Genomic DNA, 13,368 nt, shown 5'->3' with positions numbered 1-13,368 from the left:
GCTTTGTTTTCATTTTTATTTTTAATAGTTTTATTGAAATATAATTTATATACCATCCATTTCACCTATTTAAAGTGTTGCTTTATATACAAATATATGAAGCTAAGAATAAACTTTTGGTGTAACAGAACTATGGCGTTTTTAAAAAGTGTTGCTTTTTAGTATATTCAGAATTGTACAGCCATCATCACAATCTAATTTTAGAACATTTTAATCACTTTCCCCCCAATAATCCCATACCCATTAGTAGTCGTTCACATTTCCCCTACCTACCCACCTCCAGCTCCAGGCAACAACTAACCTGCTTTCTATCTCTATATATTTGCCTATTCTGGACATTCCATCTGAAAATTGAATCATACAATGTGTGTTTTTTGTGATTATCTTCTTTCACCTAGAATAGTTTTTTTTTTTTTTTCTATGTAGAGATTCGGTCTTGCTCTGTCACTCAGGCTGAGCACAGTGGCATAATCATAGCTCGTTGTAAACTTGAACTCCTGGACTCAAGTGATCCTCCTGCCTCAGCCTCCTGAGCAGCCGGGACTACAGGCATGCGCCACCATGCCCAGCTCATTTCTAAACTTTTTTGTAGTGATGGGGTCTTGCCACGTTGCCTAGGCAGGTCTCAAACTCCTGGCCTCAAGCAACTCTTCTGCCTCAGCCTCCCAAGTGCTGGGATTACAAGTGTGAGCCACTGCACCCAGCCTAGAATAATGTTTTTAAGTTTCTGTGTTGTAGCTTGTATCAATATTTCATTCCTTTTCATTGGGAAACAATAATATTCCATTATATGGATATACACATGTTATTTAGCTATTCAGCAGTTGGTGCATATTTAAATTATTTTCACTTTTTGGCTATTATGAGTAATGCTTTTGTGAGCATTCATGTACAAGTTTTTGTGTGGATGTATGTTATTATTTCTCTTACGTATATACCTAACAGTGGAACTATTAGGTCATATGGTAACTCTATATTTAACTTTTTGAGGATTGTTTTCAAATTGTTTTCCAGAGATTGTTTTCCAAAGCAGCTGCATCATTTTACATCCTCACAGGCAATATATGAGGGTTTAAATTTCTCCCTATCCTCTCTAACATTCATTACTGTCTTTTTTATTATAGATATTCTAGTGGGTATAAAGCGGTATATTGTGGTTTTGATTTGTATTTCTGTGTTGGCTAATGATGTTGAGCATCTTCTCATGTGCTATTTTAAGTCTTTTACTTAAAATGTGGTTAAAAATGTGGATGCTAATCCCATTAGTTTATAGCTAGGAACATATCATTGTCAATTTTAGTAGTTTAATGGTATCTAAGGTATAATGCTAATGAGGTCAAAGCTACAAGTTCTAGTTCCAAATAAATTGGTTAGGTTTGTACAGAGAAAATTGTGGTTAAACAGCTACACTCATACCCCTTAACTCTGTTCGTTGATCCGATAGGCTCTTGGTCTTGCCAGTTATCAGTGTGTGGATGGATCAACCAAAGGATATGTCTTAATGACTCCAAATATCATTTCAATAAAAATACAATTTATTATCAATAGATATTTTTAAGAACAATGGCTTATTGTTTTAATAAAAAGGGTACTCATTTCAAACATTTCATGCTCTTTTCAAACATTTTCAAACCATCAAAATGGTACAAATAAGAAAGCAGTAAGTCTTTCAGAATCTCACTGCTCCAGACATGATTAGATTAGGTTTTGTGAACTATAAGACAGTATCTGGATGCATTGATAAAATTAGATACATGGATAGATGGTTGAATGGATAGAAATAATTTCATGAGGATATGATTGTATTATACTACTTTTTAAAATTAAAAGTCCCATGTCAACTAATTTCACTTGATTTAACTACAAAAGAAAAAATACTTAAGTGAAACTGAAGAATGAATGGAGAGAATTATTTCCCTATTAAATTGAGTCAATGCTCACCTTTCATCTCTTTACCATGACTTCTCCATTTCTGATTCTTTTGTTCACTTTTTGGATGGCTGAACATCATTGTCAGGTAGGTTTTTCAAAGAGGTCTCATTGGTGTTCACTTCTGATGAACACCAACATTATTTTCCCCTTTTCTTCTTAGTCAAATATTCATAATTTTAAATGTACATGCTGCCCCCAAGAATACAGTGTACAATTCTGGCCTCCCTTGCAGCTAGATGCACCCAGTAACTAAGTTCTGGCCAATGGGATGTAAGCAAAAGTGTTGTATGAAACTTACAGAAAATATCCTTAAAGGGAGAGGATATAACCATCTTCTGTTCCCCTCTCTGTTAGCTGGAATGCAAATATAATCACTAAAGTTTGATCTGTCATCATAGACCATGAGGTGAAAGACCTGTGTTGAATGTGGTATAACAAGACAGGAGGATTCTGAGTATCTGACAATGTTCTAAAGCTGCTATACAAGGCCTGAACTGCCTATCTCTGGACTTTTTCATGAGAAAGAAACTTCTACCATCTTTAACGGTGTATTTGAGGTCTTTAGTCATTTGCCATTAAACTTTATCATAACTGTCACAGTGCTATAAAACGCCCTAAGTTCATTAATGTTTGAGATTATCTGCCTGTTGCCCTTACACTTAATTTGGCTAGGCATAATTCTGATGTTACACTTCCCTTCTTTCTCAGAACTTAGAGACACTGCTCGATTTTTTTCCAGCATTGCAGGTTGCAGTGTAGTAAACTGAAGCCAGCCTGATTTCCACACCTATCCTCCATTTTTGTTTCTAGATCCCTGAAACAAATTTTAATAACTTTTTATAAAAAAAAATTTCAAACAAGTAGAAAAATGTCTAGATTCAGCAATTGCTAATATTTTCCATATTTGCTTTATCTCTTATGTGTGTCTGTGTGTGTATGCATATATCTACCTCCACCTCCATCTCTGTCTCTATCTCTGTTTCTTCCTGAGTCAGCTGAAGGTAAGTTGCAGACATATTTTACTCCTAAATACTTCAGGATGTGCTTCCTAAGAAAAATAATAATCATAATTCCTTAATATCCTCTAGTATCCATTCTGTATTTCAAATTTCCCCAATTGTTGCTTCTCCCCCCACATTCTCTTGTGGCCTTTAAAACCAAAAAGAAAACAGGATCCAATCAGAATTTATACGTTGTATTTGGTTGCTAAATCTCTTCAGTCTCTTTTACCCAAGAATAAGTCCCTATTTTTTTGTTTTGTATTTTTTTTGTTGTTTCATTGCATTTTTTTTTTTTTAAATTGAGACACGGTCTCTGTTGCCCAGGCTAGAGTGCAGTGGCATCATCATAGCTCACTGCAACCTCAAACTCCTGAGCTCAAGTGATCCTCCCACCTCAGCCTCCCAAATAGCTGGGACTACAGATGCACACCACCACATCTGGCTAATTTTCCTCTCTTTGTAGAGACAAGGTGTCAGTAGTTGCCCAGGCTGGTCTTGAACTCCTGGCCTCAAGCGATCCTCCCACTGCAGCCTCCCAAAGTGCTGGGATTACAGGTGTGAGCTGGTTGGCTTGCATTTGCTTTTTGATGAGGCCAGGCCAATTGTGTTGTATACTGTCTTACCTTCTGGCTTTACTTGATTAATCGTTTCCTTGTGATCTCAATTATCTTGTTCACCTACCCTATTTTTCTGTAAGCTGAAAGTTAGATCTCAAGGCTTAATTAGACTAGGGTTAGATATTATTTGGTAAGAATATTTTATGCAGTATTTCATATTGTATCACATTAGGAGGCAGGAGGAGCAAGTTGTTCTGCTACTAGTGATACTAAGTTTAACAAATTGATTGAGATGGTAACCTCCAGGTCTCTACATTTAAAGGTACATAATCTGTGGGGTGATTCTTTAGCATTATGAGAATATCTTTTCATTTAATAATTTCAGTATATAGTTGACCCTTGAACAACATGGATTTGAACTGCAGGGGTCCACTTTTTTTGTATTATCTTTTTGTTGTTGTTTGTACTTTTTATTTTTCTTTTCTCTTTCTTTTTTTATTTTTTATTTTTTTGTTGTTGTATTTTTTCTTCTCGGGTCCACTTTATACATGGATTTTCTTCCACCTTTGCCCACCCTTAACATAGCAAGACCAACCCCTTCAATCTTTTTCCTCTTCCTCAGCCTACTCAATGTGAAGATGTTGAGTATGAAGACCATTATGATGATCTACTTACACTTAGTGAATAGTAGATATATATTCTCCTCCTTATGATTTTCTTAACATTTTCTTTTCTCTAGCTTACTTTATTGTGAGAATACAGTATATAATACATACAATGTATAAAATAAGTGTTAATTGTCTGTTTATGTTATTGGTAAGGCTTCCAGTCAACAGTAGGCTATTAGTAAAGTGTTCAGGGAGTCAAAAGTTATATGTAGATTTTTGACTGCTTGGGGGGTGAGTGCCCCTAAACCCCCTATTGTTTAAGGGTCAACTATACATTTACGACCTTTGCCTGAATCAATTATATCACTGGGATGATTTTCTATTTTTTTTTTTTTTTGAGACAGGGCCTTGCTCTTTTGAGTGCAGTGATGTGACCATGGCTCACTATAACCTGAAACTTGTGGGCTCAAGCCATCCTCCTGCTTCAGCTGGGACTACTGGTGCATGCCACCACACCAGGCTAATTTTTTTATTTTTTGCAGAGGCTATGTTGCCCACACTGGTCTCAAACTCCTGGCCTCAAGCAATCCTCCCTCCTTGGCCTCCCAAAGTGCTGGGATTACAGGCATGAGGCACTGTACCGGCCAATTTTCTAAATCATTTTTTTTCCACATTTATTAGCTAGCATTCTTAGGTAAATATTAATAGCTTTCTCTCATTAACTGATGATAAACTTCAGTTTCTCCAAAAGAGTGGGGTAAATGCTTAAATTTTCCCCTTTAATTATTAATTGGCAGATGAGATGGTATAATAGTCCTCTCTAAAGATAGCAAATGATTTTGAAATATTATTTCAAAATATTTTTTGAATATTTTTATTATTTCAAATTATTTCAATAATATTTGAAATATTATTTACCCTTAATTTAGCTAGGATATGCTTCCATAGAGACTATATCATTTTTTTTTCTGGTATGCACTGTAGCCTTTAATCTGCAGATTCAGTAATTATATTCCTATACTTTATTTCTGAATACTTTCTGTTCTGTTGTTGGCCTCTCTAATTTAGGACTACCAATGATCTGTATGTTGGGATAGATTTGTCTCAATCAATCATCACTTAACAATTTTAATCTACTTGTCCTTTTCCTCTGCATTGCTTGTGATAATTTCCAGTGTTTCCTCCACATTGATAATATGGTTTCCAGTTTTTCTCTATTGCTTCAGATTTATGCATTAGATCTGTAACTGTGTTTACATTTTTGGATTATTTCTTTAGCTTGGTTTTTGTTTTCAGTATCCATCTTTAGGCCCTTGATATTTTAAATTCATAGTAGAGAATGTTTCTTTAACATAAACGTTCTTCTAGATGGGACTTTTCATCTGTCTTGTTCATATAGTGTACCTTTCTTTCAAGATTTTAGTTTGCTTTTGCTATGCCCTTTTTTTTCATCTTGCTCATATTTGATAGGGGCAGCTCTTTCTAGATCATTCATCTATTTTGATACACTGTATATAAATTCTTTACATTCTTCCCACTTTTTCTGGAAATGAGTTGATATTCTCAAAGCTAAAATTGTGTGGCTGAGTACAATTTGTCTACTTTTCTGTAGCCTAATATTAGAAAAGGTGGAGTAGGAAATAGGGTGAAATCTATTGGGAATAAGGGTAGCCTCCATCACTGGACGTGACTTTGCTTTTGTGTAAGATCCTATGAAATGACCAATTCCAGGGCATAGTCCATGCAACCAAAGGTGTATCCCATGGAATCTGGATTATTCTTTTGACTCTGTAGAGTGCTGTGATGATGGCAGGTCCTGGATAAACTTTCTATTTTTGCTGAACACCTAAGGTAATACATAGAGTCTTCTCTAAAAGTATCTCCCTTCCTCACCTCCACCCATGGAATTGTATACTTAACTCTCTCATTTTACTTTTCTAAATTGGAGCATTTTAATTAAGAATGAGCTTTTCAGCTTACTGTTTGTCCTTAGTACTGTTTCGTGAGAATCATCTTCCCTCTCATTACCTAAGAAATTTTGGGAGGCAAATTCTATGATTTTGCTTTACTCTACTATTATTTTCTTATTAGATCTCCTTGCAGCTAGGTATGGCCATGTCTAGACCAATAGCATATAAACAGAAGAGAGTTGGGGTAGCTTTTGAGAACCTTCCTTTTAAAGGCAGTCAACATGTGCCCCATGCAGCTTCTCTTGTTCCCTGAAATGTACCTGGAATTGTATATGTGATGGTTGGTGCTCCATCTTGGACCATGAGGTCTAGAGCAAAATGCTGGCATACCAGGAGTAGCCTGAGTACTCAAGTATCCCTTTAAGTAGAGCCATCATACTAGGCCTGTACTATCTCTAGGTTTTTGTGAGAAATAAAGTTCTATAAAGTTTAAATCACTGCTATTTTGGGTTTGTCATTCACAGGTGAACCTACTCTAACATCTAACCAATTTCTTTCATAATTCTTAGTGGTTAAGAGCAGCCTGGAGCCAGACTGCCTGAGTTCAAATCCAGGCTTTGTCACTACTTTGTGCATCCTTGGGCAAGTTACTTAAACTTTCTTTACCTTGGTTTCCTTATCTGTAAAATGAGGAAGTAATAGTAACTACATGGGATTATTGCTGAGATGAATATTAAATTATTTAATACATGGAAAGCACCATTTATAGTGCTCGGGACATAGTAAATGCTATTCATTATATCATAGGGTTATTGTATTATATGAGTTTTATACATGCTCTTCTAGACTGCTTGTTTCCAAAGGGTATTACCAAGCCTTATTTCACACTTTCAAATAGAAGTTAATATATACTGCCATATAGTAATAATTAACATTTATGTAATGCTTTATAAATTAACTTTTCACATGTGTATTATTTTGTTTCATTCTTACTATTATCCTGTGAGATAAGTATTGTTATGCTTGATTAAATAAGGAGACTAAAAAAAGATCAGACTATTTAGTGATTTGCCTAAGGTTATAATTTTTTTATTTCAAAATATTAGGGGGGTACGAGTGTTTTTACTACATGGATATCTTGTATAATGCTTAAGTCAGGGCTTTTGGTGTGCCCATCACCAGTACAGTGTTCATTGTACCCAACATGTAACTTTTTATCTCTCACCCCTCCCCCTCCCCTTCTTGGTTTCCAATGTCCTTTGTATGTTTTTGTGCCCGCATGTACCCATTGTTTAGCTTCCACTTGAGTGAGAACATACGGTGTTTGGCTTTCCATTCCTGAGATACTTCACTTAGGATAATGGTCTCCAGATCCATCCATGTTGCTGCAGATGACATTATTAAGGTTATGATTTTAAGTGGCAAATCCAGAAATTATTCCTCCAATTCATTTAACAATCTGGTATAGCATGGCGGTCATTAGTTACACTAAAGATAACTTAGGAAATGAACATGTTCCATCCGTTTCTATTTGTTTAGGACACTCCTTTCAACATACTATTATATTTTCTCTGGAATGTGTCCCTTCCTTTCTGGACCACTGCCACTATCTCTGATGTAGTACTGCAAGCACTACCTCAGATCTCTAAGGCCTCATGCTTTCATTACTACTCTTTTTATTGTTATTCCCCTCTTTAAAAAAAATTCAATGATTCTCCACTATTTTAAGGATGTAGTGAAAATCTCTAGATTCAGCTCCATCTACATTCTAACCTTTCAGGGTTAAGTCTCCTTCTCATCTTACATGAATTCTCTTTTACACCAAATTGGGTATTCTCTTCAGTGTTCTCTAAATCTGTATTTTTCTGTATCTACCCTTTTGTTTATTCCCTAGATCCATACAGAATGCTCTTTCAATTTATCTTTACTTAATTCTATCTATATTTCCTCCATGAAGTTTTTCCTGATGTATTTTACGTGGGAAAGTTCTTTCTTTTCTGAATTCCTTATGTAGAACTTACTATCTGTATATAATTCATTTGGCACTGTTTTATGGCATGACATCATTAGTCATCTATATTTTTGCTTACGTCTCAAACCTTTTTCAGGCCATATTTTTGTTTTTATTTTTGATAGTGTTCGTGTTGCCTAGCACAGTGCCACCTCACATATTTGTAGATTGTTCCCTTAAAAAGAAAGATGAGATGAATTTAAATCTTCTTCATTGCTGCAGGCAACAACAGCTCATCCAAACTCTGGCCTTCTAATCTTCAAAGGACTGTATAAAAGCTTGAGGTAGACGAAGAACTAAATAAGCGATCAAATAGAGTATGGAAAGGAAAGGACGTTGCAAACGTCCAATCCATCATCCTTTTGCAGCCTCTTAGTCACTGGGATTTTGAAATCTCCTCTTCCCAAAGGCCAGTTCTGGCCCCAATTTGAAAACAGGCTACTTCAGAACATAACGGATTCATAGTTTACCTTGGGCAGTTGTAGGAGAAATGCCACAGGCTTTTGCATTTGAGGGCCAAGGTTAGTTATTATGGCGCGAGCACCGTCCCGCTTCCAAAATCTGGTTATCTTTACCCAAGTCCTTTACCTTTGGACACAGGTGATGGAATGGCACTGGTTGTTCTTAGGGCAGAGTGAGACCACACTCGCAGCATTTTTCTTAAACTTGGCAGCACTGTACTTTTAACAAATTAGAATCCATTTGAATAAAAAATGAAAACTGAAGTAGAAAACAAACTCGAGCTTGAGTCAACTACAGTATGGTGAGGATGTCGGCTACAGGAATCCTCAGGGACGGGTGCAGGAGAATGCTTGAGGTGAGCTGTAGCGATAGTCTCCACTCCACTGCTCTTCTCCACAGACACAAACGCACGCCAGCCGCCCCCTTCAGTCACCGGGGAACGCCGGCGCCGGTACGCGGTCGCCTTTGGTGAGCCGCTGTCTCCTCCTCACTGGGAGAGCCGCAGGCTCTGATGAAGCCCGTACCGGCCTCTCCGCGACTCCCTCGGGGCGCGCGGAATCCTGTGACTTGTGGTCCGTTCCGCGCGCTCCCCGCTCTGGCTGGTTCAGAGAGGACTACAATTCCCAGGATGCATCGGGGGAAGGGGCGACCGAGGCAAGGAGTGGGAGGGGGCCGTCCCCGCCCCCTAGGGCGTCGAGGTTTCTAAGCGCCGCGATCTCGCCTAGTAACCGGTCGCCGCTTTTCCCGAAAGCGGCTCTGGGGCCCCGCCCCCGGAGCCCGGGCAGGAGGAAGAACCTGTCTCCCGCGGCGCCCCAGTGACGAAGCCCATCCCCGGGTGCGGGAGGCGGGGAGGGGAGGGCAGGCAGAGGATCTCGCTCGCCCGTGCGGGATCCGGGACGCGGCGCTGGCGTCCGCCGGCGGCAGAGGTTAGAGGCAGAGAGAGCGGGGGTGCTCCGCGGGAAAGGCTGGATCCGAGTGGGAGCAGTGCAGGACGCCACAAGGGCGGCGATGCGCGTGGCGAGGTGGCCCTAGGGGAGCATTCCTCGGACCGCGGCGCTGACGCCGGGATGTGTGTGCGTGTGTGTGGGGGCGGGGGGAGGCTGTCCCTCGTGTCCCCCGGGCGACCCCGTCCCTAGCCCGGCTAAAGGCAGTACCCGGTAGCCCGCGGGACCCGGTGTTTAGCACAGACCTTCCTGGAGAGAGATACACTATTTTTGCCACTTATTAATTATTTAATTTTTTCTGGACCGGGAGCGTTTGTAGGTAGCGCTCTCTTCCCTCCAACTGCACTAGTGTCCAGTGTTTTTTTTCCGATTTAGAAAATCTTTTATGACGCTTGCGATTGGAGTTGCTGATCAGTGAGAGCTACTAAGTTCCATATGGCTTTCTCGGTGAAGAGAAGGTTTACGGAAGATGTGAATTTTGAACACATACATGACAACTAATTGGAGCATCTAAAAAATGACCATTGCATATTTGCCCTGGCTTAATGGGGAAACAGCAAATATGCTTTCAGAGCATATCAGCAACTATCAGCCTGCAGCATTTAGGGCATATTACATGCCATTAAGAGGATGAAATTGGAGGGAGAAAGGGAGAGTAGTTGACAATTAAAAAACAAAACACCAAACTTGGTTTAGTTTGGGGATCATTTTCTTGGGTTGAGTGACTTATGCAAAAAATCTGTTCCTTTTTTCCTCGCTCTCGCATCGTGGATATAGACTGTCAGTTTCGGATCCAAGGACGGTGATGGCAAAGCTTACGCGGGTTGCCTGTCAACTCAAAGCTATCACAGAATAAATCCCGCTGCCTGCTGCGAAGCCCCGCGCACTGCAAACTTAAGTGAGCGAACTGGGTAATCAGTGTTTGGATATGCAGATCCCTGATTTAAGAGGCGGGGTGACCCCCAGGAGAACCTCTCCCGGGGGCCGAAGCCCGCAGGTGCAGTGAGGCGTGCGCGCGCGAGTGCTGGCGCCCCCGAAGCCGCCTAGCCGCGGGAGAGGGAGCCGGGGCGCCCGGCGGGGTCTGGGGCCGCGCACCGGCGGCGGCTCGTCTGCGGCGGCGGCGGCGGCGGATGATGGTGGCGGCCGGCGCGCTGGGCTGTGCCTGTGCGTCGCCGCGGAAATCAGCGCCCGGCGCTGCACACTGAGCCCTTGCAGGTCAGCCGCAGCCCGAGCCTTGGCGAAGAGAGACCCGGCGCGCAGGGGCAGCGGGCCCGCGCGCGGGGGGGCCGGGGGGCGAGTGGGGTCGGCTTATCATGGCGGATCGGACAGCTCCCAGCTGCCAGCTCCGGCTGGAGTGGGTGTACGGGTACCGGGGTCACCAGTGCCGCAACAACCTGTACTACACGGCCGGCAAGGAGGTGGTCTACTTTGTGGCTGGGGTCGGGGTGGTTTACAACACCCGCGAGCACAGCCAAAAATTCTTCTTGGGACACAACGACGACATTATCAGGTAAGGGGGTGGGCTGGGCGGTGGGAAGGGGCCGAGTGCGGAGGTTGGAAGGGTGGGAAGAGGGGTGGCCAGCCGGGCTTTCCCGGGGTCAGATCCGGGAGCCCCGTGGAATAAAGGATTCTCTCTAGAACCGCATGGAATTACAGAAGGGCTGCTGATTCTAGGCTAGGGCACAAACAGAGTGGGGGGAGCAGGTGAGGACCGAGAGGTCTCGTCTCTATCCCTCTGGAAGGCTTTTAAATCTCTAAGGAGTTGAGTGTTCTGATGCGTTTTTAGTGTTCATTCCTGCTACAAGTGGAAGGAGCCTGGGTTACTATAAAACACTTCTTCCTCCCTTCCCTAACTGGGTAAATGATAGGACTAATAGCCTGAAGGGTGGGTGTCATTTTTGGGAGGTTCCCCAGTGGGTTTCTCAGTAAGCAAGAGGATTAAAAAAATCTAAAAGAAATTTTGCTACAGGTAATTTAGAATCTTCCTCCCAGATGCTTTGAACCTGTGAAATTTCTGCAGTGGGTGGGGAGTTTGTTCTTTAATATTTCACTTGGCAGTGTTTTAGTGCCAAAAGCATATTTATACACTAAATGGATGTTTCCACAATATCATTGAGGTTAATAAAAGGCTGGCAGTTGTTGGACCGCAAAATCCTACCACCTAGCCCACAGAAGGACCAACATCTGGTAGTGAATGGTCCAGGACTCACTGATAGGAGAACTCAGTTGGAGGAATAGCCATTTTAGGGGCCCTCCCTATTAAATTGAAGGGGGGCATATTTTGATTTTTGGCCCTATCCTCTCGTCTTTAGACCAGACACATTTTCCTCCAGCCCTGGTCAGCCTCTTGTGTGACCAGACAAGGTGTGGTCCGGATGCTGGTCACAGGGAATTCCTTTCAGCTTTCAGCAGTTAAGGAAGATGTTCATGATATGGGAGCCTCAGCCCACAGGGAAAATGACTTGCTGAGGATGGACTACGGCTGACAGAGACCATATTTGTACCTTCCAAACTTGTGTGTTTCATTGATGTAGAACAACTTCCATCAACATTTCAGAATATTGCCACTTTTGCTCTAAGTTTGCCTTTCACAATGAAACAAATGGTTAAGTGGTGTAATGTCAATGGGCCCAATTTTTCGGTGGGGAGAATGATTTTAAAAATTAGCACTTTTTATCCCTCTGGATGTTGTGCTTACATTCCAGAGCCTTTTTTACCCTGAGACCTAAAGTTGAAAAATTGTTACGGAAGGTTAAAACTTAATATTCAAAAATACAGTAAGATATTTTTTTTTAAAAAAATCTTGACTTTTAAAAGATGAAGATTTTAAGTACTGGGAGCTCTAATGTTCTCAAGATTTGGTGGGACTGACATGTAAAACTTTCTTCAGGTCACATACGACAAAATAGCTTCTTTTCTTCCCTCCCTGATACGGTCACAGTTGCAAATGGAGCATCCTTACCTAGTCGTGTCCTGCAGGTTTTGCTCCTCTAGTTGCCAGGTGGATTATTAAAGTTACAGGTGCAAATGATTAACAATGACTCATGAAAAGGTTAGATGTTTAAAAATTTAAACCCACTATGTTTTTGCTTTCTCTTAATGCAGTGCTTTCCATTACAACATCAAAATAAGATATAGTCCTTTGGGGGACAGGAGAGAGTGGCAATTAAACAGAAAATTCCCTGGGGCTTAATATTAATGTGGCAGTTCATTGAAACCACTTTGACGATTTGACCTCTTAATCCTAATTTTTTCTCTAATGCAGGGAAAAAAATCAAATGCACTGTTGAAGCTGAAGGTGGGAAAAGGGTGGAGTTGCAGTATACCGTTGTTATGACAGGCAGCTGGGCCAGGGGGATGTGATGATATCTGGCTTGGGTGGTTAAAGAAACACTCAGATTTGAATAAAAGGTGAATGAAGTTATTTGTATAACTGGGTTTGCAGGGACCTCAGTTGATTAAAAGAGAAATAAAAAGACGGTTTAGCTTCTGGTCTATTTATTAGGATAGTTATCTCTTTATGCTGAATGGTGACATAGTAGTAAGCCTGATTTCAGAGAAAGGACTTTATTCATAATTCTTCACAATATTTGGTTGGGTCTGAGTATGTGCAGATGAGCAGAGTTCTTCAACATCCAAGTATATCTTTGCACGTAGGAATAAAATTAAGTGCAATGAATTAAAAGATACAAACCACAGATCATTGTGAAATTAAGAACTATAAAACCATAATATTTATGCTGTTTATTTTGCTTCATCTTATACATGTAAATATCTTTTCCTGGTGAAGGCAGTGCACAAGTCACAATGCACAATCTTTTATCTTTATGAATTTCAACTCATTTTTGTATATCCCAGTATACTACTGTTTTTCCACTTGAAATATTAAAGTTTGTCATTGAATGGGGAGGACTATAGCTAAGGTTTTCAGGCAAAAATATTT

At 40.8% G+C, this 13,368-nt stretch overlaps 1 protein-coding gene across 2 annotated transcripts in view; it reads left to right on the top strand.

Annotated features, from left to right (window-relative positions):
- Nucleotides 1-10,738: 10,738 nt before the first annotated feature.
- The window catches only part of EML6 (EMAP like 6), a 226,629-nt gene continuing 223,999 nt past the window's right edge, over nucleotides 10,739-13,368 (top strand). For both annotated transcript variants that reach the window (XM_069494454.1, XM_069494451.1), the window contains exon 1: nucleotides 10,739-10,935. In XM_069494454.1, the coding sequence (XP_069350555.1) occupies nucleotides 10,739-10,935 (197 nt within the window). The remainder of the gene's footprint in view (nucleotides 10,936-13,368) is intronic.

The sequence above is a fragment of the Eulemur rufifrons genome, chromosome 19 (assembly GCF_041146395.1).
Source record: "Eulemur rufifrons isolate Redbay chromosome 19, OSU_ERuf_1, whole genome shotgun sequence".
Lineage (NCBI taxonomy): Eukaryota > Metazoa > Chordata > Mammalia > Primates > Lemuridae > Eulemur > Eulemur rufifrons.
Note: the sequence above shows the minus strand (reverse complement) of the source record. Positions and strands in the feature narration are given on the sequence as shown.